The sequence below is a fragment of the Carassius gibelio genome, chromosome B11 (genome assembly GCF_023724105.1).
Source record: "Carassius gibelio isolate Cgi1373 ecotype wild population from Czech Republic chromosome B11, carGib1.2-hapl.c, whole genome shotgun sequence".
NCBI lineage: Eukaryota > Metazoa > Chordata > Actinopteri > Cypriniformes > Cyprinidae > Carassius > Carassius gibelio.
Genome location: NC_068406.1, coordinates 10,522,626 through 10,549,059, shown reverse-complemented (window position 1 = coordinate 10,549,059; position 26,434 = coordinate 10,522,626). Strand labels below are relative to the sequence as shown.

Below are 26,434 nucleotides of genomic sequence, written 5' to 3'. Positions count from 1 at the left end.
TTTCATATAACATGTTTACTGTATACAATCAGCAGAAAAGTTGATTGGAAAATACCGTGCAGACTACTAAGAAGAAGCTTATTTTAATTTAGGGAAGACAGGATTATTTCTACGTTCACTGTCTATGGAAGGATGACTAGGCAGTTATCTCTGAAATTCTGATGTTATACATGAGGATGGTCTGGTTTTTGTTTCTGTGTGAGCAGTGTTATAAAAAAGGATGCTCTCAGTTAATATTTGTGAGATTTTTGCTTTGTCTCTCTGAAAGAGTGACTTACTTCCTTTTTCATTCTATTCTATATTTGAGAGAGTGTTACTGTTTGTATTGCAGCCATTGTATGGGGATGCTGTAGTTTTTTTTTCCCCGTAGGATTTATCCTGCTTTGTGAATCTTAAAAATCACATGGAGGGAATTAGCATATATTTGTGACAGCTGAGCATAGCGGTCATAGCAAGGCAAAAATCGCTGAGTCCCCTAAATCTGCTTGGAGGGAGAAGAGAGAGAAAGGAAGATACAGGGGAACAGGTCATATGAGGTGAAGATGGCTGTGTACTAAGGAACATGACTTCCTTCACATCAAGCAGTAGCATTCTCGAGACAATATAAGAGATATTTCTAATGGACCATTTTATGTACAGCTGAACGCCCAAACTGACTTATCCCTCATTTGTCTGACGAGGATGCATCAGCAGCATAATGGACAAATAAAAAAGCTGTTGTCTTCAGCTGTCTGTGATTCTTCATTATCTCAGGAAAAAATATCAGAGCCACGACCCGGCCATATGTAAAAATGAAAAGCCCATTTCCCTGAGAGCTTCTTATTTAACGCACCCCTAAAAATAATCAATGCCACAGTGTTTAATTCATTTGTGTTTAAAATGTATCAGAAATGCAGTGTAGGTTTGGGATTCTTTTTCAGCGTATTAACATATTTAACTTTGCAATTCACTCTTATATAAACCACCTAGGAATCTGGTAGCATGTTTGGTCTGTGCCTATAGACTGTGGAGTAAATTGAGAATGGGGGAGGTCGAATGAAATATAGCCGATAACTGTGTGTGTGTGTGTGTGTGTGTGTCTCTGAGTTTATGAGAGGTATTAGATGGCGCAGTGTGGGGGTGAGTCTCAGAGGTTTTATGGTGTTGCACATCACCTGATTGTGAGGGACAGAGATGTTACAGATACTCCCTGTCAGCGTTTAGTAAATTAAGCAGCAGGAAGAGGGCAGATGCAAAGTTATTGATTTGGTCAGATTCTTGACCATAGCTACACAAGAGAGTGAACCACCAGTGACACTGTAACTGTAGCATTTTCAAGCCTAGCACAACTGCTATTACCAGTAGGTTTAGCCCTACTGCAAACCGGCTTCAGTCAAAGGGATTCAATATGTTAATCAAACATCCCTCTCTTTGAGGGGTATACATATTTTGCCTTTCATGTTGCATCAATATGCTTTCATAACTGTAATTTAGTTTTTCTTATCTGCCTTTGATCTTCTTGACTTTCTTAGTCATATCATGTTCAGAGATATTGTCCTCACCCCCACCCCCACACAAAAAATAAAGAATACAATAAAACAGATATATTGTCTATCCTAAGAAATATATTACAGCATGTGTGCTTTAAATCAATAAAGACTGACTGAAAGATCTCTTTAGAATGCATGTCTTCCACTGGTCTAGAGTTATTTTATAGAGCTATCTTTTTCCTTTAAGGAGGAAAATTGAGTTTTTACAACAACGTTGCAGCTTGGTAAATTCAGTTCAGTGCACCTCTTAAATATCTTGTTACCATATGTTTGTTTATCAAGCCATCTCTCTTTCCACCTGTCTTTCTGTCTCTCATTTTTCTCCTGGGAAACCTCAAAAACCAATGCTGTCCCCTTGCCATCCCAGGATCGTAAACTGTCCAAAGCGGAACGTCAGAGGTTTAAAGAGGAAGCAGAAATGCTAAAAGGTCTTCAGCATCCAAACATTGTTCGCTTCTATGACTTTTGGGAATCTCCTCTTAAGGGGAAGAAGTGCATTGTTTTAGTCACTGAACTGATGACTTCTGGAACACTGAAAACGTGAGTCAAATAAAACAAAGTAACAACCGATGCTATCACACCAGGGTTAGCATCTTTGTTTGAGTTGCTAGCTGTGGGACACCAAGAAATGTTATCTGCTCTATTACAACTTGCTTAACTTTGCAGAAAACCCAATTTTGTCCATAATATAAAATTTTGGAATTTGTGAAGACAATGATCTCCAATTCTGTTTCTATTATTATGTAGATATCTCAAGCGATTCAAGGTGATGAAACCAAAAGTTTTACGAAGCTGGTGCAGGCAGATCTTAAAAGGTCTTCACTTTCTCCATACGAGGACTCCTCCCATCATCCATCGGGACCTGAAGTGTGACAATATCTTCATCACTGGTCCTACAGGCTCCGTCAAGATTGGAGATCTTGGCCTGGCCACTCTAAAAAGAACTTCCTTTGCCAAAAGTGTAATCGGTAATAGTCCGGAGAGTGACAGGGTTATGAGATTTATCAGATTAGGCTACATTGAATATAACATTTATATAGCCTGTTTCGATGGCGTGGACTGTAGCTTACATCCATGTAGTTATTGATTTTTTTACCTTCTTGGTTCTTTTTCTATTTTAGGTACTCCAGAGTTTATGGCCCCTGAGATGTATGAGGAGCACTACGATGAATCAGTAGATGTGTATGCATTTGGGATGTGTATGCTAGAAATGGCTACCTCTGAGTATCCATACTCAGAGTGTCAAAATGCAGCACAAATCTATCGCAAAGTTACTAGCGTAAGTTTGAGCCAAATACTCCTCACCAACCGTCATTAATTTTTTTAAGAATGGAATATTACATAAAACATGTTGTATAATGCATTTATTCAGAAATTGTCCAATTCTGTTAAATGGAAGAATGTATTTTACACATGATTTACGTTGATAATAATTCTGTGCCCTGCAGCGTTTTGCTTCAACTAGGGATGCATTGATCCTTTACTCAGGATCGGTATCAGCTCTGATACTGGCATATTCTGTGGATCAAGTATTGGTCAGGCGAGACCGATCCAAATCCGATATTGTGCGTATACTATTTTGTGTTATAGTTGAGCCCCACGAAAAGCACAACAACATTATAAAGCACCAAAAGGTTTTTGTGCACTATATTTCAGGTGTTTCAGTTCACTTAAACTCTTCTTTATGCTGCGGCTGTCTGTCATTCTCCATTCAGCAATCAAATTGCATTTTGCGCTCGGTAACAGTCAAAACCATGAAACTCTCTTCAAGAGCGCACAGTAACTGAGGTTTAAAACTGTTCAAAGAAAAGCCTCATTAAACTAATGCACACATTTAATACACTACATATCAATATGTCTTCCCTTTGTACTAGTGATGTACAGTTTGCGAACTAATTGTTCGATTTAACCGGTTCTTTTTAGTGAACCGGTTGAACCAGTTCACCAAATTGGACTGAATCGTTTGAAATGTTACGGGTCTCCATTAAGCATTTATCCATAAGTTACTTAAGTTATTCACTTTTTTAACATGGCTGACACGCCCTCTGAGTTGAAATAAATCAATATCCCAGAATTAATTATTTACTCAAACAGTAAACTGACTGAACTGCTGTGAAGAGAGAATTTAAGATGAACACGAGCAGAGCTGCTTGTGTGTTGTACTAACTGTTCTATGCAGACTCGGAGGGCTGCACAGCCTGCACACTGTGTCTCTGTGTTGTTTCAAGCTCATCATTCTGCAAAAAGGATGTGCATAAGTGATCTGTGCCACTTTGTATTGGCACCTTTAGTATTATAATAATTTTCTGCACAAAGATTAATAATTGTCTTTCTTGTTCTGTCCTATCTACCACATGTTGCAGCCTTCATTACTGTTCTATACATTTAAAAGAAACATATTTTAGATTTCTATATAAATATATATACTTGATTTACAATAATGTAATTTACAATGCAAAGAGCATTGAGCAAACATTTTACAAAATTTTTAGACATATTCATTTTTATTTGTGAATAAAATTATTCACTAGATTTTATAACATTTTTGTGTACCATTGATTTTTCTAGAGTATCTTTTGTTGCTGAACTATCCAATAACCTAGTTTATAATAGTATTTTTGTCATAGATTGTGATTATATATTTTTTCATTTGTTATTTTAAATTCAAATGAAGTTGTCTATACGTAGTAGATTGTGTTTAACACACAAAAGAGTGACAATCAAGTCAACACAGAGAAGTATAGCAATTCTACATTGAAAAAAAAAAAAACTGCTCTGTATCGGATTGGATCAGTATCGGCAGAATTTTTTGGTATCGGATCGGTTCTGAAATTTTTTATTGTTATTGCATACCAAGCTTCAACCCTAATCAAACACACCTGAACAAGCTTTTCAAGGCGTGAAGGGATAGTAGTAAACTACAGGCAGGGTTTAATAGGGTTGGAGCAGAACTCTGCAGGACTGTGGCTCTCCAGGACCGGAGTTTGCCACCCCAGATCTATGTCATGTTTTGTATTTACAGTCAGATACAAAGGAATTTTCTTTATTTTTATTATTTTTTTTTTTTTTTTTTGCTGTAAAATGTCCTTTCTCAAGGGGATTCAATGAAAATGTGTGTGTGGGTGTTGAACTCCTTTTTAATTCACTGCACACAGGGTGTGAAGCCAGCCAGTTTCAGTAAGGTGACCGTGCCTGAAATAAAAGAAATCATTGGAGAGTGTATCTGCCATCACTATGAGGAAAGGTGAGTCCATCAGCCGAATAGTCTCCTGTCACATAACCATAAAGGTCAAAAAGCCTATGCTCCTGTCAGATATAGCATGTCATATGATCAGACAACCTTTTCTTGGAATGCTTTATTTATCTAATATGCTTTACAGGAACTTGCTTTTGCAGTAATTTGAACCTTGCTAAGGACATGTATTTTGATTCTGATTGTATACTGCATGCATGGATCATCAATCAGTCAAATAACTTACCATTATTAACAACTTACCATTTGCTACAGCAACTTAATAGCATTGTTCATAGTCCTTCAGATGTCGGACTTGTTTTTTAAAACATCTTCTGCTCATCTTGTCTTGTCCATTTGAATTCATTACATATGGGTTGCTATAGCACCATCAACTTTTACAGGTCTTTACAAACCAAATGTCATCTTCCTCTTCTAAAAGGTTCTCTATAAAGGACTTACTAAATCATGCATTCTTTGCGGAGGACACTGGAGTTAGAGTAGAGCTGGCAGAAGAGGATGACGGCAATAAGTCTTCCATTGCCTTAAGGCTTTGGGTTGAAGACCAGAAGAAACTTAAAGGGAAGTATAAAGACAGTGGTGCTATCGAATTTACCTTTGACCTGGACACAGAAGTCCCTGAAACAGTTGCCCAGGAAATGGTAAACAAGTGTGATTTTTAGAAATGCAACATTTTAAGATACACACAGACATGTATTGAATATTCATATTTGGGAATACTTATTTATACTCAGTTAAACAGCTGAGTTTTACCATTTTCTAATCAATTCAGTCGATCTCCGGGTTTGGTGGTAGCACTTTTAGCTTAGCTTAGCATAGATCATTGAATCTGATTAGACTGCTTGCATCTCACTCAAAAATTATCAAAGAGTTTCTATATTTATCCTATTTAAAACTCGACTCTTCTGTAGTTACATCTTGTACTAAGACTGACAGAAAATGAAATGTTGTGATTTTCTAGGCTGATATGGCTACGAACTATACTCTGATTCCGGCGTATTATTCAAGGAACTTTGCAGACAAGTTTTAATTAGGAAAATATAGAAACTCTTTGGTCATTTTTGAGTGAGATGTTAACGGTAAAGTTAGATGTCAGATCAAATGATCTATGCTAAACTTAGATAAAACTGCTACCACCAGACCTAGAGATTGGCTGAATAGATTAGAAAATGGCAAAACTCAACTGTTTAACTCTAGGGAAGTTGGGAAATGAGCCTATTTTCAAAAAAAGTGTAGTGTTCCTTTAAGACTTGTTCAATTATCTATTCTGGCAGGTGGACTCTGGCTTCTTTTTAGAGACTGATGTTAAGATTGTGGGTAAGTCTATCCGTGACCGTGTGTCTCTAATAAAGTGGAGAAGACAGAGGAGTGCCTCAGCCAGTAATGGAAAGATAGAAGAGAGAAGAATCAAGACTCAGGCACAAAATCTCCTTCAGGTGCCCTCCACAGGGCCACCAGTTGGTGGACCACCCAGTCTTCAATCTGAAACAGAGGAGCTACAGACTGAAGCAGTCAGCCTGATTTGCAGTGCCCAAATAAGTGCTGCTACAGCTACACGTGAGAGACTATAGATCTATAGATATATGTATAGTTGACACTGTGGTACTTAATTCTTCAAAGATATCCACACAAAAGATGAAAAGACCAGTACAATATTGTTTTTCTATTTTAAAGTACATTATAAATCATTATATGAATGGTGTAAATTAGTTTGTTTGCTTGGTAGTGTTATAAGACACAAGTTGCCAGATCAGGGTGCTGACCCACCAAAGACTGTCCGATTAGAGACGAAATGAAGATGCACTTTTCTGGAAATAACCCATTTATTGTCACCACTCAACAGATGGTTTGGTCGTGGTTGTGGTTTTTCTACAAAAATATAAACCAAAGACATAAACATAAATATACATAATAAACATGATAATAGTAAAAATAAATTATAACAAACTGGCAATAACACAGCACAGTAAATTAAACTTGATAATTAAACATCAATATGAACATTATTAGCAAAAGAAATGTAGAATACAAGGCAGGCTGTAATTCTTATATTATAAGCAGCGCACATTTGTAACTTGACACCCTATTAGAGCCGGGACGCTTATGAAGCGCCACTCAGTCTGAGCTACGAGAGCGCATGCGCTTAGACAGTTATATTTTAACAGTATACTCGTTAGATATAAAGAAATGCAGCAAACCCTGATTCAAACGGGAACTTAACTTGTACTGATAACAACATATGTTACTCTAGCATTCACCAGATATGTATATAAGCATACAAACAACGGGTTACAATGTTTACAATGTTACACGCGAATTATAAATGTACGCATACACATAGACATCGTTACCTCACGGACATATTAACTTGTATACAGACGTGAATAAATCTCTCATCGACTATATAATAAGCTATTCAAACTTACTTTTGCATTCACACACAACACTTTGTCCAAAAGGCGATCTTTAAACAGTCCAGAAACAATGATAATGAAGAAACTTAAGGCTTCGACCTGTATCCCCCTGCACTGATCTTCAGTCACTGTGAGGGCGGGGGGAATCACGTGGTCAAGGTTTCTGGACGCTAATTCGCTCAGGTGAAGTGGTCTGTGTATATACATGTCTCAACATGTAGAAGGAGAGATTTAAATACAGTTAGAAAAATAGAAACCCATAGCCTTTTTTACAGCCGCCCCCAGATTTCCATAAGGAAATATGTACTTATACGAAAAGGCTTATTTTATTGGTTGGATTTACAATTACTTTAATCAGGAATGGCAGGTAATTGTATAAGGCGTGCGACTGGTCTAGTGTAAGCCCTATCTCCCACTTGAACTTTGGCTGTCCTCACTCTGGTGTCAGCTCCAGGGTATACTTCTGACACCTTCCCTACGGGCCAGAGAGCTCTGGGTAGTTGCGGGTCAATGATCAGCACCGCAGTGCCAACCTGGATGTCTGGAGTATCCCTTTGCCATTTTTGACGACCTTGAAGACCAGGGAGGTAGAATTTGACATAATGTCTCCAAAATTGGTCCGCAAGAATTTGGCTGTGGCGCCATCGACGCCGACTGATCAGTTCCGACTGTGGGTATACTGTCAGGGGGAGTGATGCATCCGGCCGCCCCATTAGAAAGCAATTTGGAGTAATAGGGTCAGGATCTGAAGCATTACATGATGTATATCCCAGTGGTTTGGAATTCAAAATTCCCTCAATCTCTACCAGCACGGTTTGAAGAACCTCAAAGGTTACTGATTGAGTTCCTAGAGTAACCATCAGTGCGTTTTTCAAAGAGCGAATTTCTCGCTCCCAACAGCCTCCAAAGTGTGGTGAATTTGGTGGATTGAATTGGAATTTGATCTGCTGTTTGGCCAATTGTCTCTGCAGATCTGGGCCAAGAGCTGTAAAGGCTTCCCTTAGCTCTCTCTCACCTCCTCTGAAGTTCGTGCCTTGGTCTGACAGAAGTTCATGGGGTTTTCCCCGTCTAGCTGTGAACCGCCTGAGAGCCATAAGGAAGGAGTCAGTTTCCAGACTGTGGAGGATGTCGATGTAGACTGCTCTAGTGGTGAGGCATTTGAATATTATTCCCCATTTCTTCTCACTGCGCCGACCTGTTCTAATAGTGTAAGGACCGAAGCAGTCCACGCCAGTGGAGTAAAAGGCGGGCTTGAAAAGACGCAGTCTTGCTGGGGGAAGGTCCGCCATTTTAGGCACCTCTGGTTTGTTCCTCCATCTCTGACACTGCACACACTCTCGTTGCAAACGCTTGATAGCCTCTCTTCCACGCAGAACCCAGTACTTACGGCGGAGTTCAGCGAACACCCTCTCAGGACCTGGATGACAAAGTTTTGAATCACAATTTTGGATGATAAGTTTCGTGATTGGGTGTCTTGGATCCAGTACAATAGGGTGCATGTTGTTGGGCTCCAGGTAGGGACTATGTCGTAAACGTCCACCGACTCGGATTAATTGGGATTCTCCATCAAGTTCTGGGGCTAATGCTCTTAGTCTGCTGTTGCACGCAAGTGGTTTACCAGTCCTCAGTTGCTCTAAGTCTGATGGAAAACATTCCTGCTGTGCTTGCTGCAGAACACTAATCTCAGCTCTTCTGTAGTCACTAGCTGTGGGATTACTATCAGTAGACCCTTGAAGAGCTATGGACTCGATTAGCTCCTCGAGAGTCTTAAACTGACTGAAATCAGAATATGTGAAACATACTAGAGTGCAGGTACCAACCTTACGAAGCTCATTATTGTCTAGCTCCTTTGAAGTGGGGCATTCCGGCCACAGATTAGGTGGATTTTTCAGGAAGAGTGGTCCTTGGTACCAGTGACTTTCTGGGCCAAGCTCACAAAGACTCCTTCCCCGAGTGATGTCATCAGCTGGATTGTTTGCGGAGGGTACATATCTCCAGCTGTGTTTCTCTGTGAGATCCTGGATCTCTGCAACCCGAGTCCCCACAAATACTTTGAACCGGCATGAATCGGATTGTAACCATGTGAGGACGGTGGTAGAGTCAGTCCACAAGATCGTTTGGCGTATGGGTAGGTTCAACTCGGTTTGGAGTACTTTGGCAAGTTGAGCTCCAGTCAGTGCAGCGCATAATTCCAGTCGTGGAACAGACTGTTGTTTTTTTGGTGCTACACGGGATCTGGCTGTTAGGAAAGCCACCTCTGTTTGCCCATGTTGGTCCTCTGTTCGAAGATATGCCACGGAGCCATATGCACGTTCAGAGGCATCACAGAAAACATGAATGTCTCTTAGGCTCGTTGCTGTGTCTTTGATGGGGCTACAGTAACACCGAGGAAGAACAATATTCTGTAGGGCCGGTAGCTCCTCCTCCCACTTAGTCCAGGTTTGTAACAGATCTGCAGGCAAGTGTGGATCATCCCAATCCCGTTTTTTATCCCACAGATGTTGTACAATGATCTTGGCGCGAGTGGTATACGGGATGAGGTAACCTAACGGGTCGTACTGGCTGGCCAGAACTTTATATATGTTGCGCATGGTGGTCTCACAACTGTCCTTAGCACGGTATTTGTAGGAGAGTGTATCAGACTGATGGTTCCAGAGGAGCCCCAATGTTGATTCATGGATGTCCGTACGGCCTTGCGAAATCCAGAGTTCTGCACTGTCTGATATAGTGTCGTGGGGCAGGTGACTTATCGTTGAAGGGGCATTGCTGGACCACTGCCTCAACTCAAAGCCTCCATCTGCCAGCAGGGTCCTGATTCTGTCAACAAAGCATTTTGCCTCTTCTGCTGAAGTGAAGCTTTGTAAGCAGTTATCTACATAAAAGGATTTCAGCACAGAATTACGGACATCATCTCCTGGCTGGCTATGATCAATGGCATGTTTCTGGAGTGCAAAGACGGCGCAGCAGGGGCTGCAAGTGGTGCCGAAAGGAAGGACTTGCCATTCGTACACACTGGGTAGTTCTTGTGCATTTAGGTCTCTCCAGAGGAAGCGCAATAGTGGTTTGTCTTCTGGGAGCAGCCTAACTTGGTGGAACATCCCCTTGATGTCACTGCTAACTGCCACGGAATGTTCCCTGAATCTGAGTAGCACCGCAAGTAGAGATGGCCCCAACACTGGTCCTGGGAGCAGAAGCTCATTGAGGTTTTGTCCATGATATTGGAACGAGCAGTTGAAAACTATCCTGTTTTTCCCATTGTGCTGCACCATGTGGTGTGGGATGTACCAGGAGCCAAATGTGTCTGTTACAGCATCTTGAGGTAAATTGTTAACATATCCTGCTTGTACCAGTTTTGCAATCTCTTTGGTATAAGTGGCTGCTTGCTGGGAATTTTTGGCTAGTCTCCTTTCAGTGGCCCTCAGCTGCGACAAGACGGCTTCTTTTGGTGCTTTCAGTTCAGGCATGTTCTTGACACGCAGGAGAGGGGTTGCATATCGTTTGACGCCCTCCACTTCAACCCTTACTGTCTTCCTTTCAAGAAGCTCCACTGCCTCTTGGTCCTGTTTGGATCTGAGACACATCTTTTCGTTACGCCAGGGTAGTAAGTCCATCTGCCATAATTTCTCTACTTGCCTGTAGAGATCAGCTTCCGGGAATGAGACTGCAGTAAAGAGACAGTGTTGTTCAGTCATGTCCTTCCGTAAGTGTTGGATCGGACCCTGTAATGTCCAGCCAAGTCGTGTCTTTATGGCAGCTGGTCCCCCTGGTGGTCCTAGCCTAACTGGTTCTACAGGAGTGATTAGATGGAGATAATCTGAACCAATGAGCAACACAGGACAGACCGCTTCAAAGTCATGCAGTGGAAGTCCTTTAAGGTGCTGATATCTCTCCCTCAGAGTCTTCACTGGGTGTGAATGTTCTGCTAAGCTTAACTGTTGAGCAGTGAAAGCACCTTTGATGTAATACCTTTTAGTCGGCTGAGCAATTGGTGAGATCACAAATGAGACTGCTGCTCCTCTGAGCACTTGTAGCTCCTGCCTGATTGTTCTGAGTGGGAGATCTTCAGGGTGACCTTTGAGGCCTAACTGCTGTGCTGCACTGTGAAGGAGGATAGTTCTTTCCGATCCATCATCCTGGATTGCGTATGCGTTCAACCTTTTCTTGCCATTTCTGAGAATCACTTTGCTGATTTTAAGTAGAACCTTCCTGCTGGTAGGCGGTTTATGAATCAGGAGAATCTCATTCATGGTATTGAATAGACAGCTGTTGGTATCAGCAGTTTCATCCTTAACAAACTTTGGATTCTCTGGCTTACCAACACTGATGTCATGCAGAACCATAAGGTGTCGACTGCTGCACTGTCTGCAGCGCATCTTCAGGTTACATTCTGCAGACTTGTGAGTTCTGCCACAACGCCAGCATCTATTATTGTCTTTGACCCAGCTTTGTTTTTGCTCCTTGGTAAGCCGTTTGAAGTTGCTGCAGTTGTTAAGGGAGTGCTTACTGTTGTCACAGTAGGGGCAGTAGGGCCTCAGAGAACTGGTAGATGGTGGAGTAGATAGTGTAGACTCAGAATTCACCTTCTCAGTACCCAGAAAAATTGTGGTGCCTTTAGTGGCTGGCTTAGAGTCTCTGAAAGTCTCTCGTGTTCGTGTTGAGGGTCCTTTGCGTTGATTGCTTACGAACCTTGTAGTGTCCTCTTGAACTTCAATTTCGAACTCCAGCCATTCTGCAAGATCCAGAAGAGTAGGGATGGGTACACGATGTGGATGTGCAAACCTCCGAAACCCTGATCTCAGGTCGTGGGGAAGCTTTCCAAGCAGCCGAGACACATGAGAACCACATTGTAACTCGTGAGCGCCCTTCCTGCCTAACTGCTCTAGCATGCCAACTAGTGAACGGACTTTAAGAGCGAAAAGACGAAATGCCTTCTGATCTCCACTAGCTATGCTTGGGCCATCCATTAACTCGGCAATGCGCTGGAGAGCCAGTTGATGTGGCTGGCCATACTGTTGGTCTAAAGCGGCCATTGTTCTTGTGTAAGGATGTTGAGAATGACAGTATGAGTCAGCAATTAGTAAAGCCTCCTCTAACTTCAGATGGTCCATCAGTATTTGAAATTTGAATCTTTCTGTTGTATTAGCTGGGAGGACATTCTCCAGAGCAATTTTCAGCCGCGAGAACTCTCTTGGGTTGGGATGTATGAAGTCAGGGATCGTAGGAGTTGGACCTCGATACATCAGTTCTTGCTCAGGCGGAGGTGATGGAGTAAGTGAGCGGCATTGTATTTGTGGATGCCTGGCAGTGTCTTGAGAGTCCTTATATGGAGAATTAGATGGGTCCTCTCCATGGGAATATTGCACGTCGGATCTCTGACCCGTTTGTGGCATATAATTGTAGGAGGCACTCTGTTTTGTAAGGGGGGCGGATACTGGAGTTGAGCTTTGAAACTTGTTTTGAGTCTGATGCTCCATTTGTAGCCTAATGCGTTGAGCTGGTACAGGTTTGCTTCCCATTTCCACAGAATGTGCCTGTGGCTGGACACGTGGTGCAGGTATAGGACGACTGGAGCTATGCTTCCTTGGAAGGGCAACAGGTGAAGGTGGCTGATTTCCTGGACGTTGTTGATCCATCTGAATTTGTAGCTGCTTCATCTGTTGCTTGAGCTGAGAAAGCTCCTTTATGTGTTGGTCATTTGCATTCTGGAATGTGTTTCTTTCCTGCTGTATCATTTGCAGGGCTATGCGGAGATCCTTATTCTCTCTCCTTATGATCTCTGATGCAGAATCATACTCGTCACCAGACCACTGTAGCGGACTGTCTACTTCATAACCTGGTAACAATGGAGTAAAGCCACTTGCGCCTTCTTCTGCTTCGTCGCCTTCAGCCAGTCTGCTTGAATGTACGAGTGGTGACATGGGTTGTGTATCATGCTTAGGGAGGGTGAATCCAGTGAGATCATACTCATCATAACGTGCGGGAAGGACAGTTTTCCTCCTGACTCGCACAGTTGGCTCATCCTCTTCATGTTGTGACATCTTCTATCTCTTTGGCAAGTCCAGGCTCCGGCTCGAAGGACCATGTAAATTAGTTTGTTTGCTTGGTAGTGTTATAAGACACAAGTTGCCAGATCAGGGTGCTGACCCACCAAAGACTGTCCGATTAGAGACGAAATGAAGATGCACTTTTCTGGAAATAACCCATTTATTGTCACCACTCAACAGATGGTTTGGTCGTGGTTGTGGTTTTTCTACAAAAATATAAACCAAAGACATAAACATAAATATACATAATAAACATGATAATAGTAAAAATAAATTATAACAAACTGGCAATAACACAGCACAGTAAATTAAACTTGATAATTAAACATCAATATGAACATTATTAGCAAAAGAAATGTAGAATACAAGGCAGGCTGTAATTCTTATATTATAAGCAGCGCACATTTGTAACTTGACACCCTATTAGAGCCGGGACGCTTATGAAGCGCCACTCAGTCTGAGCTACGAGAGCGCATGCGCTTAGACAGTTATATTTTAACAGTATACTCGTTAGATATAAAGAAATGCAGCAAACCCTGATTCAAACGGGAACTTAACTTGTACTGATAACAACATATGTTACTCTAGCATTCACCAGATATGTATATAAGCATACAAACAACGGGTTACAATGTTTACAATGTTACACGCGAATTATAAATGTACGCATACACATAGACATCGTTACCTCACGGACATATTAACTTGTATACAGACGTGAATAAATCTCTCATCGACTATATAATAAGCTATTCAAACTTACTTTTGCATTCACACACAACACTTTGTCCAAAAGGCGATCTTTAAACAGTCCAGAAACAATGATAATGAAGAAACTTAAGGCTTCGACCTGTATCCCCCTGCACTGATCTTCAGTCACTGTGAGGGCGGGGGGAATCACGTGGTCAAGGTTTCTGGACGCTAATTCGCTCAGGTGAAGTGGTCTGTGTATATACATGTCTCAACATGTAGAAGGAGAGATTTAAATACAGTTAGAAAAATAGAAACCCATAGCCTTTTTTACAAATGGGTCTTAGATTAATAAAGATATCCACAGAACCAGGAATATTTTGTAATATCCACAGAACCAAGAGATTAATTTCACTTGATTATATTTAACTTGATTATATTATGTTTTGTATAACTTACTTAATGCAGGTATGCAACAGTTTCCCTTGCTTGAACAACTTGAATATGTACTTTGTGTTGTTTGTCCCAACCAATGCAGCAGACAGCAGTGCAGACTCAACAGTGGTAACAGGCGCTTCAGGTAACCAAGACCGCACCGCTCAGCAATCCCTATTTGAGTCCATTTCCACTGCCCAAAGGGTCTTAAGCCCTCCAGCACAGTTTCTGGCTCAGTTGCCAGAATGTGCTCAACATCCATCTACTGCACACCTGCCTCTGGGGACTCAACAACAACCTGCTCTACAAATGCCCCATGGTGTCCCACAACAAACCATTGGTCAGTTACTCCATGGGACCCAGCAACAACCTAGTCCTCAGCAACCCCACAGAGCCCAACAACAGCCTAGTGCTCCCATGAACCAGGCTGCACAAGCACAGGCCCATGGTTTGGTGCCACAAGCACCCCAGCAACAACCCATCGTTCAGCTGCACCAGCAATATCAGCAGTCAACTCAACAGCTACAACAAGGGGCTTTTCAGCAATCTTCTGTACACCTACATCAGAGCGCCTACCAGCAATCACCTGTAAGTTTGTATTTAAATTCACCATATCATTGCAGTCGAGCTTTACTTTGTTGGAAAACTCCAAGACCACCATCTTCATTCCCATTATTTTTATTCCCTTATAATTGTTTTTATTTTATGTTATGATTACTGTCAACATTTAAAAAATGTGTTTTATCCCCCCCCCCCCTCAAACTTTGGCTGAATGAGCAGCGACATGGCAGTATTCCTGGTGACTCCCAAAGACCTATGCTATTCTCTGATAACTTCACAGGGACCAGGTGTAGCAGCACCTCATTTCTTGACACATTACGGAGGAGGACTGACCATCAAAATTTGTTAGAACAGCTGCATCATCAGACTTACAGCTGTTACAAACTTGAAGCAAGCTCTAAGGATCAAATGGATCAGTTGTTGTCTAAAAGTGCCTTCATAGGTTCCTCATCATTCACAAATGACGGCCAGGCACCAAATAATGTTTCTGAAGACACCAGAGCTGAATATAGTTCAGAGCAGGTGAAATTTAATTCTCAGGCCCAGCCAATGTTATTCAGTAGGAGGAACTCTGATGTCCAGCCACATTACTGCCAGGCTTGTAAGGCAGTGTTACTGGCTGTAAGGTCAGGGGGTCGAGGGTCTCTCGGTCATGCCTCTTCCACCTCCATCCACCAAAACATGCCACCTCTTTCCTCATTAAAACCATCGTTCCCACCTGATATAACTCATCCAGACTCCAGTACACCAATCTATATGACCCCACAGTCTCCATATATATCTACGCTGCCTCCAAAGCAAGTTTCTGTTACTAAGAACATACTAAGTTCAATACCAGTTCAAGTCACCCCACCTTCTCCAGTCCATAAAAGCCATTCTCCTTCACAGATTCCTGTGACAGCTCTACCTTACAACATGTCATCACTAAGCCACACCACTGCGTTTACCCCTGTCTGTGTATCTATACCTTCACCGGTTCACACATCTTCCCGGCACATGTCCATATCTTCACCAGTCGATCTACCCTCCCCACTCAGGTCGTCCTCTCCAGTGTCCCCTATCACTGGATCACATTCTCCTAATTTGAGAGACAGCTCAGATTTGTCTCACCTCCATCGCTGTCTAAATCATATCATCAATCGGCGAACCAGTTCCCCAGTGCTGACTGACAGGGCACAGGCTAAAGATGGCTACAGTGATGCTAGTGTTAGGTTCCTTATACCTCAGGTCAAAAGCGTAGGTTCTCTGTACGCACCCCGGTCACATCAGGAAACTGGGTCTTTTTCTGTGCAGGACAGTGAAGCTGGATCAGGTCTTGTGGTAGGTGAAAAATAAAACGTTGTAGCTATGATCCCAGCAATGAAGTCTAGAACAAACATTCACTAATACTTTCCAAGCTTTTCCTATATGTATTTAGGTATTGCTCCTAAATTCCAATCTTCTATATAGCATTTAAGAGTAAAATTGTACTTTGTTTTTGGAACTAAATTAAATGTATTTCCTTTAATCACTGCTATTTTTAAAAAAAAGAAAAAAAGAAATCGGACTGTCTTCAGAGTACTAGTATGTCTTTTTATAGGACACAGTCTCTTAGCAGACTGCTAGAAGATGGCACAGCAAGCTGACTGAACAATAAATGACTGCTGTTCCAACACTGCAAATTATCGCTGTCACCCTGTATGCAGTCTCTTTTAGAGCAACATCCCCTGTGTAGAGCAAATCACTGCTCTGTTTGATATCTCACATTTTCTTCTTTTGTCCCTGTCAGTAGCCAATAATTTACCTGTCACATCAAACCATGTGCTGCTAGACTTGCTATTCTACTAATATCTTGAAGAACTGCTTTTGGCTGCGTGCTTAATTGCAAATGTTCCTCTATTAAGATATGTATTTGTGCATGTGTTTCTCAGCCTTCTGCACAATTGGTTCCATCCAAGACCATCTCTGCTCCAGTTACTCCTGTACCGCATGCTCGTCCACATAGCATTCCTGCCTCTGCCCTCTTGGCCCAGCAAAACCAGACAACTGTACCTCTAGCACAGGAGGTAAGACTGCTATAGGTTTGACCTCCCTTAAATGCGGTCGGATGCATTCCTATGTCTTAGGATAGTGATAATTTAATTTAGTCTTTGTTCTTCCTTGTATTTCTCTCAGTTTCATCTCTATTTCCATCCTGAAGCTTTCCCACCTCAGGTAGACTCAATCTGTATAAACAACATCACAGTCTTTTTTTAAATGTTCTGGACATTTTTGGATTTCAGTTTCAATAACGCCATAAATCAGTGGTTCCCAATCCTGGTCCTGGAGAACTCCTAACACTACTGCAATACATAGTGTCTCTCTTATCTGACACACACATTTGAGATTTTGGAGTCTTCACCAATGAGCTGATGAGTTGAATCAGGTGTGTTTGAATAGGGAGACATCTAAAATGTGCAGTGTTGGGGGTTCTCCAGGACCAGAAATGGGAACCACTGCCATAAATCTTATCAGTTTATTGAAAGTCCTCTAAACAAGGAATACGTTACATTTCATCACTGAATTTGATAAAGATGTGATAGGCAGCATAATCCATGGGAGCTGTGGATTAAGTATTCTTGAAATTAGTTTTAATTGTAAAATCATATTTTCTCTCTGTCTTTCCCAGACTTTATCAACATTTCAGCCCCTAGTGCAGCCATCTTCAGATCCTCAGTCCATTCCACAGCATCTATTACAGTCAACATCTTCAATGCTCAGCACCACTAGCCTTCCTTCACAACCACAGCTAAATGTTCAGACACCCCTTCTCCAGCCTCTACAAATCGCCACACAGGTCAGTTCTTGAAACCTGTAACTAAAACTATGTGTGCAACTGCTTTTCTCAGATACCAGAGCAAGTACCTTCTTTAGGCAAGTTTGAAATTTGTTCAACGTTAGATGGCAGAAGTTGAGGGATTTTCTTAATTCTTCATTCAAAAATGTAGCTTTCTAGTTTACCTCTGGCTGTTTACAGTTTTATCTTACTCTTTATTCTTTAGTTTCCTTCGACATTTCCTCTTTTGCCAGAAGGGGGCACATCTGCAGGGACAGAGTCAATACCTTTCTCCTCAGTCTCTTACTCTTTTCCCTACCCCACACATACTCCTCCTGTATCTTCCCCCTACTACTCAGCAAGCCCTATCACTGCTCCACATCCCATACTACCAATGCAGAATATTCCCTGCACGCTAGGAGCAGGAACACCTGTGTCCACCCCTCTGAATGTTCCTAACCCTATACCTCTCCTGGCTATGGCCCTGTCCCCACCCATGCTTCCTCCAGAGGAACATCTGCAGCAGATGTACTCCCCAGTTCCATCACCAGAAGGTGCCCTTTTCCAATCTCAACCCCAACCAACACAGTCCTCCCTTCCCATCCCTAATCCAGCCTCCCTCTTCCAGCGAGACCCATCTATTCCTGAACCTTTTACGGAGGTAAATGATGTGGTTTCTTTCTTGCTTAATGCAAGGATTGTTTTTAATATGGCGGATGTGTATCATAATAATTTCTATGATCACACAAGTGTAAAAGAACAGTAATTACTTTGAGAGGGACAGCAAAATGGCAGTACATCAATCAGGATTGGTAAAGTAGTGCCTTGTCTTAACAAACAGTGATACAAGATAATTATTATTATTCCGTGAGGATTACAATTGAGGTCAAGGCTTCTGTCACACAGTGAAACACAATAACATTTTTCTTCAATAGGAGTTCCCTCGCTATGAGGAAATGCAGACCCTGGCCCCAGCTCACACCATTGTGTCGCAGATCCAGTTCCCTCCACAGGATAGGCAGTCGGAGCCAAATTTTACCACTGCCCAAGCTCCATCTGAGACCATGGAGCCTCCTCTGCAGTCTGCTGGCATACAGACAGGATGTGCTGTTCCTGAGAGTACTGGCAAGCAAATTGCTCCTGCACCAGAGCCCAGCCCATTTCAGCCCAGCACTGAGGCAACAGTAGGCATAAAGCCTCTTTTATATAATTATAATATGTATTCTTAAAATAAAGTACAGCATGGATCACTAAAATAATAATGTTTTCCCTATAGGCACCTGTATCTATTCCATTCCATAGTTATGTATGTGACAGGTAGGTAGATGTTATTATTCCCTGAAAAATTATGGAAATTGCATATCTCATTGAATGAAACATCATGTGATTCTTTATTTACGATGGGTGTATTTGACCTACTTATAGTGTCAGATACAATCCAATGCATTAAAACAATATAATCATCTCAAATCTCCTAGCAAGTTTTTTTCTTCAGGTTATTTTGTCTTGTTTGTTTAGCCTAAACCAAGATGCAGGTTCTGGTAAAGAAATGAGTGACAGCTATGAGGGACCGACTGGTGGAGGAAAGGGTGATAGCAAACCTAGAAAGCACCACCGCAGATCTACTCGTACGCGCTCTCGCCAGGAAAAAATTAACAAGCCAAAGCTAAGCATGCTAAATGTAAGGAGCTAAATGTAACTGTTTTTTTTTTTTGTTTTTTTTTGCAGTTACCTCCTAACGTGATATTGTACTTCCAGGTTAGTAAAACAGATGACAAGATGGTGGAATGCCAGCTGGAGACACACAATCATAAAATGGTTACGTTCAAATTTGATCTAGATGGAGACGCACCTGAAGAAATAGCCACTTATATGGTGAGATTAAGGTTATGTGCTGACTTCCAGACCATTACAAAACAATATTGTTCTGCTTAAGATTTGAAATTAAAATGTAAATGTGTATAGTCTGCCATCAGTTTAGTGATTCGGCTGAAACATAAAGCGATTTAATTCTATTACCCTTTTACAAACAGTTTCTTTTCTTTGCAGCTTTGTAGATTTTGTTTCTCTCATTTGTGTATCAGGTGGAAAATGGTTTCATTCTACCAACTGAAAAGGAAATTTTTATAGATCAACTTAAAGACATTGTTGACAAGGCAGAGGACATTCTAAGCGAGGACATGGACGGAGAGAAGACATTAGAACTTGGGACAAATCATTTGCAAGGACACATTCCTAGGGATCAAGGGGGAGAGGTAATACAGGAAGTCAGAATCTGACACCTCAAATTTGTTATGTGTAATGACTCATCTGAATGATACTAAAAGCCTCCTGTTAATATCTAGGAAATAAAAGGACAGCAACCTGGGGCCCCCCAGCCTGTTTATCAGCAAAATGGTAATCTTTTTGTTTTTGTCCTCCACCTGTATTTGGCAAATGTTAAATTCATGCTCCCCAAATGCTTGCTGAAGAATGAATGCATCAGTCTTCAAACAGTTAGCATGGGTTCTTGTACTTTGTCAGTTCTGCACACAGGTAAGAGGTGGTTCATCATCTGTCCTGTGGAAGAGGCTCCTGTTGCTAGTCAGGATGCATCCTCAGATGGAGGTCCATCTACACAATCTCCATCCACAACAACAGTAACTGATGGGACAGCTCAGCCTAGTGAGAGTGCATCAGCCCAGCCACCAGAACCCAGCACAGGATCTGCCTCTGCATCAATGGGTAATGTCGGGTTACTATATTACTTAGTGTGCATAATAAAGATACAGAAATATTGGAACAAAGAATAAACTGGTTGTCAGGGATTGTATCACAATTGTATAGGCATGTCCCTGTAGCTCAACTGGTAGAGCACTGCGCTAGCAAGTAAGCAAGCGCAAGGTTGGGGGTTCAATTCCCCGGGAACACATGATATGTAAAAATTGATAGCCTGAATTCACTGTAAGTCGCTTTGGATAAAAGCATCTGCTAAATGCATAAATTTAATTTAATTTAATTTAATGTCCCCTACTCAAAATAATAAATTGGATGTCTCATAGTCTTTCTTAGAATATGTTTTGTTACATTTAGTCTTTTAGTAAATGCTTTTATCCAAAGCCACTTACAAACGAGGACAATAGAAACAATCAAAACCAACAAAAGAGGAATAATATGTAAGCACTGTGACAAGTCTCAGTTCATCTAACAGTACAATTAGTAAGGGTTTATTTTATAATAAATTAAAAGAAACAATTAGATGGCATAAAAAAAAACAGAGTGCTAGTGTTAGAGGGTTCGTTTTTTTTATTAAAAAGAAAATAAGTCAAAAGAATAGAGAACACTAATGTTAGAGGCTCATATTTTATGAATACAAAGAAATCAAGTAGATAGAACAGAAAAACCAATAGAGAACGCAAGTGTTAGAAGGTACTTTCTTATAAAAAGAAAACCGGTAGTTAGAATAGAAATAGAACAGAAAGTGCAAGTGTTTCAGGGTCAAGTTGATTTTTAATAAATAAAAAGAAAACAAGTGAATAAATTAGAAATAGAAAGAGAGTTCTATTGTCTTAGAGGTTGGAGTGTAGAAGGAAGAGATGTGATTTTAGCCATTTCTTGTAGACCCCTTAAGGACTCAGCTGCTCAGAGTTGTGCAGGTCATTCCACCAGTAGGTAACTGTTAAGGTAAAAGTTTGTGAAAGTGATTTTGTGCCTCTTTGGGATGATACTAAAATTGTCTGTTACGTGTAGAACACAAGCTTTAGGAGGGCATATAAGTCTGAAGTAGTGAATTTAGGTAAAGGGTGCAGAGCCAGTGGTTGTTTTGTAAACAAACATCAATGTCTTAAATTTTATGCTAGAGGCTAGTGGTAGCCATCGCAAACAGAGGTGTGACATGCTCTTTTTCAGATCATTAAATACTAATTTTGCAGCCACATTCTGGATTAGTTGTAGAGATAGATAGAACTGGCTTTAAGACCTCCCAAGAGAGCACTGCAATTGTCCAGCCTGGACAGAATAAGAGATTGAACAGAAGTTGTGCAGCATGTACCGAAAGGAAAGGCCTTCCTAATGTCAAGTAAGGTTGAGTTCAATGTGATGGTTCCTAAGATTTTGTTTTGTTTGTTTGCTCTTTCATTCCACAGATTCAGAAGCCTGTGCCACACCACCTCAATCTGGAGGGAGTGATGCTTATGGGGTTTGGAGCCCCCTTTCTATGACCACCACTGATCCTCTGTCTTTGGCTGCTCTTTCCCAAGCTCCCCCTGCCCCACAAGCTGCTGTACTGCCAGTGCAGCCTGCTTCCCATTCAGAGGAGGGGCCACATTTAGGCTCCGCCCAGGTCAGTGTGCAACCATCCTCCCAGCCATGCATGGATCCTCAAAGCTCTCTTTATGTGGACGAAACCCAGAGTGCCCAATTAGGCTCAGTTCCCCCCATGCACACTGCTCAGCAGATGGCTGAAACTGCATGTGCTGTCTCCAGGGTGGAGGACGCTCCATGCTGTCCCTTGGTCATGCCGCTGTCCCTTGAAGTGAGCAGTGGGGCTGAGAGGTCATCCTCTGTGATGCCGCCACCATCACAAGAGAGTACGTCTGCTCGTGAGCAACTTCACTCCATTACATCGAGTCGAGTGGAACGCACACAGCAGCCTGTAGTGCTGCAGCAGCCTTTGTCAACTGTGAGTGGAAATAAGGCACCTTCTTTACCTCAAAGCCCTGCTTCTTCACAGCACCACTTTGTCCCTAGCGAATCAGATGGAGAGGCACGTACCAGAGGAGGGTTTGTAGACAGCACTATTAAGACTCTAGATGAGAAACTGAGGAATTTACTGTATCAAGAGTATGCTCCCATGTACCCTTCGGGAAGTGCTGCTGAAACTCCTGGATCGGGCACAGAGTATGTCCAGTCTCCACCAGGACCAGAGAGTGCAGTGGGAGGGTCAGGAACCAGCACACCTAGTCTTGTTGGAGAGGGACGATTCAGAGCAGGAGAGCAGTTGGTAAGTTTATACTTTATAGTCATTTTGTCACATTTGTTTTAAATAGATAATATCTGTTTATTAAGATTGGAGGACTTATATATTTGTATAAACCCACCCATTACCCTTGTTTTCAACATTCTGGTCTTAAAAACCATTTCCAAGTTAAAGATATTTTGATTTTAGACCGGATCGTGCTTGGATCTCCACCTAAATACATTTGGTTTTTGTCTTTTAGCCGCAGATTCCAGAGCGTGTGGACAGTTTAAGCGCTGTCAGCGACTCTGGGGTTGGAGGTATGTTCTTATTTTTTCTCAAGACAGATTCTCTTCAAGAAACATTTGTCATTTACAAACAATAAGAAAATTAAAGCCATCTTTCTCTACAGTTGCTGTGTTAAGGAGACATGTGATGCCACACTCTACCTCTTGCTCTGGATCTAGAAGTCGGTATAAGGTACATCATTTACAGCATGCTTTTAATTTCTGCAGGGAAATACAGCGTAATAAATTGTTAATTCCCAGTTTATTAATATGGGAGCCCTCTCCGTGTTAGTACCAAATGTAATTTTTATGATGAAGTAATTGTTGTCCGTTTTTAATTAAATATGTAAAATAATTCTTATAATATCAGTATTTTGTATTTTTGTTTTGACTTCAATTCTCTGGATTAGATGGTGCCTAGCTCCACTGACATACTGTCAGGTCAAGGTCAGAAGCAGCGTAGCCTGAGCAGCACAGCATCTCCAGCATACCCTGGGGGATTTTTGGGAGAATGTGCAATGTATGAAGAGCCGACTGTGTCAGCTACTACAGTCGGCAGGTTCTCAGTGGTGAGCACAGAAGATGAGATCACACGCAGGAAGCACAGCAGCAGATATTCTGCCCCACCTGACTTTTATCTGGATGCCCCCCCTCCTCTGACCAAACGAGGCTCGCTTCCAAGGGCACAGACCTCAGTCTCAGCGGATGTCACCGTTCACACCCGTTTCATGTCTTCTGACTCTGGGGCTGAGAGCAGCCCCGCCAAAATGGCCCCCACAACGCCATCCCGTCATCGTAGGTCTGAAAGGAGAGGAAGTGACCTCATGAAAAGGGCAGTGGCTTTTCTGAGGCGCTCTGGCCGCAGTAGTAGTGTGCAAAGCTCTGATTCTCCAAGCAGAAAGGGAGCCTATGTCAGCAGTGACAATGATTCAGAGATGGAGGACTCTGATATAAAGAAGGAGCTTCAAAGACTAAGAGAGAAGTGAGTTTATCATGTCTATGTGTGTTTTTGATGCAGAGGAATATAAAATCAATGAAAAGTAATCAAAGCAATATATATAAAATTGCTCGCTTTACCTTAATACAGACATATGAAGGAGGTAACTGAATTGGAGGCCCACCACCGAGAAGAGATTAAGCTTCTCTACATCAGATTAGGGAAGCCTCCTCCTCCAGGTCTTTACATCTCGCCCACAGTGCCCCCTGCTGGACGCAAGCGCCGGACCAGCAGACACAAACTAAAAGCTGGCAAATTGCTCAGTCCTCTAGTACAACAGCTGAGAAATGTTGCCTCGAAAACTAGTGACAGCAGCAAACCTACTGATTTAACAAAATCAGGTTAGTTATAAAGTTAAAATATCACATTCATATATATATATATAAGGCAACTTAAAGGATCTTAGCATTTGGAATCTACCAAAGAACATCTCGACATGTAGTTTTTCTCTTTCAGCAGAGACTGCCCCAAGCTTGAATGGGTCTCCTGCCAGGGCTTCTAACTTGTCTGATGGCAAGGCTTATTCTGGGACCAGGACTCTACCTTGTTCTGTGTCTGTTCCAGTTCAGACCCAACAGCCCTGCTCTCTCAAAGGATCTCTCTCCTCCGACAACATCTACTCTGGTCTTCAGGGAGAAGGACCTGGGCCACACAGCCAGCCTGGCCAAGGTGACTTTTATTCTGATTTCTTAGCATTCACTTTAAGAGAGAATTCTTAAAATAAATAATTGGGCTTCATAGCAGACTTTAAATGGTTGATTTGAGAAGATTATCCAGTCAATACCAATTGATCACCCACCTGCATAGAAATAAACATATTGGATGAAATTAGCATTAAAATTAAAACCTTTTATGCATGCACATGTAAGGTTTTTTTTATATATATATATATATATATATATATATATATATATATATATATATATATAAAATTAAAACCTTTTATGCATGCACATGTAAGGTTTTATATATATATATATATATATAAATTTAAAGTTCTGTAAGTCTCATATATAATTCCCAAATAATTAATAAAATCAATGGGACTTTTACATGGAGGCTTTCACATTAAAAAGCTGAATTACAGCCAGATTTATTTTTATGAATGCATTTAAATTTATGTAATTTTTCTGTGTGTACCCTTTTGTTCTGGTTGCTTGAGTTAGTGATCTCACTCTTTCTCTCACCTCTGTACTTCTGTCCACAGGCTGGCCTCCTTCTCCCCAGGCGTCTGCGCAGGTCACCTATAAATCCAGTAGTAAACCACGCGCTAGATTCCTCAGTGGGCCTGTTTCTCTGTCCATCTGTTTGTATCTCCCTCCTTTCCACCATTCTTCATGTCATATGTTGGGAGCGCCTGCTATCTTTCTCCCACTCTTCTTCTATTTAATCAATTACTTATCTTTTTGCTAATCAGTATTCATGCTTCATCTTTAATCATTCTGTGTTTCCTTCCAATGTTTTTGATTCTATCTATTCTGTTTATGCCTACAAAATGTTTTTTTTTTTTTTGTTTTTTTTATTCAGTTGTCTGTTTTTTATGGCAGTGTTGTTATGCTTCTGGATACTTCCACTAGTTGATCCTCAATTAATTTCAGTATTTTAAAATGTTAACTTGTAATCACTTAATTCTAATGAAGGTTTTTTTTTTTTGGCCGTTGTAACTTTAAAAAGTTAAATGACATGTTCCACCTCTTTGTGTGACTCTTTGTGCAGTGATTTTCTACAGAAAACTAATTTTAACTTTTCTTTTTGTAGGGTCAACACTTAAACGCCTGTGTCTGGGTAAAGAACGTGGCAGCAGTAACTATTGTCTTTTCTTCATTTCCAAACTTTAGATTTTAAATATTCAATTTGCATAAACTTAAACCTTGACACTGTTGCTCCTAATGCTTCTAACAACACAAGTTTTTTTGAATAGTTCGAATTCAAAATATGTTAGCTCACAGTTTATAACTTACCTCAAGTTCTCTATACAGTTCTCTATATTTGTTACTATACAGTTGAACACACACTTGCTATGCATCGCCCAAAAATTTGCGTCTGGATACTTGTCTTTTGATCCTGTTTACATATTACATTTAATTTTAGAGCAGTATTAACAGTCCTGTTATAGTTTAATAAGTTATTTAATATGGTCACAGAAACTGTGAATTGTATTTAGTTTTGTGGCATTTCAACATCTCAAATTTACTTTTTTAATAGGATCTGGAACACCATCAGCTGCCTCTAATCAGTCCCCAATGCCTCCTAGATCCACTCCCCCTCCTCACCAGCCAATTGGTCTCGCCCAAGCACAGACAAACAACAGCAACAACAAGACAGATGCTTTCACACAGCAGCTTCATAGCCTGGTGGATAACTGGGCAGAAGGGGTGAGGACTCCTTCACGCTCACGCTCCCTCAGTGTAAGACCACAGCCCCTGACCCGATCCAGGATCTGGAGCGCTATAGAGGTGACGTTATTCAAAATTCTTCCATAGCAAATATTTAA

At 41.3% G+C, this 26,434-nt stretch overlaps 2 protein-coding genes across 7 annotated transcripts in view; one reads left to right on the top strand and one right to left on the bottom strand.

Annotated features, from left to right (window-relative positions):
- LOC127968461 (serine/threonine-protein kinase WNK2) overlaps nt 1-26,434 on the top strand; it is a 30,898-nt gene that overhangs the window by 2,774 nt on the left and 1,690 nt on the right. Inside the window, exons 3-30 of one of the 3 annotated variants that reach the window (XM_052569718.1) lie at nt 1,897-2,069; nt 2,277-2,497; nt 2,651-2,808; nt 4,685-4,773; nt 5,204-5,423; nt 6,057-6,339; nt 14,469-14,953; nt 15,146-16,246; nt 16,837-16,971; nt 17,081-17,119; nt 17,574-17,741; nt 17,947-18,381; nt 18,656-18,904; nt 18,997-19,037; nt 19,239-19,401; nt 19,479-19,595; nt 19,805-19,975; nt 20,066-20,117; nt 20,244-20,444; nt 21,845-22,701; nt 22,919-22,976; nt 23,069-23,136; nt 23,354-23,925; nt 24,031-24,281; nt 24,397-24,609; nt 25,148-25,246; nt 25,699-25,743; nt 26,146-26,396. In XM_052569718.1, coding sequence (XP_052425678.1) covers nt 1,897-2,069; nt 2,277-2,497; nt 2,651-2,808; nt 4,685-4,773; nt 5,204-5,423; nt 6,057-6,339; nt 14,469-14,953; nt 15,146-16,246; nt 16,837-16,971; nt 17,081-17,119; nt 17,574-17,741; nt 17,947-18,381; nt 18,656-18,904; nt 18,997-19,037; nt 19,239-19,401; nt 19,479-19,595; nt 19,805-19,975; nt 20,066-20,117; nt 20,244-20,444; nt 21,845-22,701; nt 22,919-22,976; nt 23,069-23,136; nt 23,354-23,925; nt 24,031-24,281; nt 24,397-24,609; nt 25,148-25,246; nt 25,699-25,743; nt 26,146-26,396 — 6,915 coding nt within the window. The remainder of the gene's footprint in view (nt 1-1,896; nt 2,070-2,276; nt 2,498-2,650; nt 2,809-4,684; nt 4,774-5,203; nt 5,424-6,056; nt 6,340-14,468; nt 14,954-15,145; nt 16,247-16,836; nt 16,972-17,080; nt 17,120-17,573; nt 17,742-17,946; nt 18,382-18,655; nt 18,905-18,996; nt 19,038-19,238; nt 19,402-19,478; nt 19,596-19,804; nt 19,976-20,065; nt 20,118-20,243; nt 20,445-21,844; nt 22,702-22,918; nt 22,977-23,068; nt 23,137-23,353; nt 23,926-24,030; nt 24,282-24,396; nt 24,610-25,147; nt 25,247-25,698; nt 25,744-26,145; nt 26,397-26,434) is intronic. The other 2 variants (XM_052569719.1, XM_052569720.1) reach the window with 2 other exon arrangements.
- LOC127968462 (uncharacterized) lies at nt 6,489-14,261 on the bottom strand. Of its 4 annotated transcripts, none has more exons than XR_008155971.1 (3): nt 14,004-14,261; nt 7,209-13,446; nt 6,489-6,651 (listed from the first exon to the last, which is right to left on the bottom strand). XR_008155971.1 is itself a non-coding variant. In XM_052569721.1 (2 exons), the coding sequence occupies exon 2, from the start codon at nt 13,232-13,234 to the stop codon at nt 7,547-7,549; it is 5,688 nt and encodes a 1,895-aa protein (XP_052425681.1). In that variant the 5' UTR covers nt 13,235-13,446; nt 14,004-14,261; the 3' UTR covers nt 6,781-7,546. The 4 variants fall into 4 exon arrangements, 1 of the variants encoding a protein (XP_052425681.1); XR_008155972.1 differs by having other exon boundaries at nt 7,296-13,446; XR_008155973.1 differs by having other exon boundaries at nt 14,091-14,261.

What these genes read in the sequence shown, in the direction of transcription:
- LOC127968462 (XM_052569721.1), bottom strand. Translation starts at nt 13,234, where the DNA reads ATGTCACAACATGAAGAGGATGAGCCAACTGTGCGAGTCAGGAGGAAA.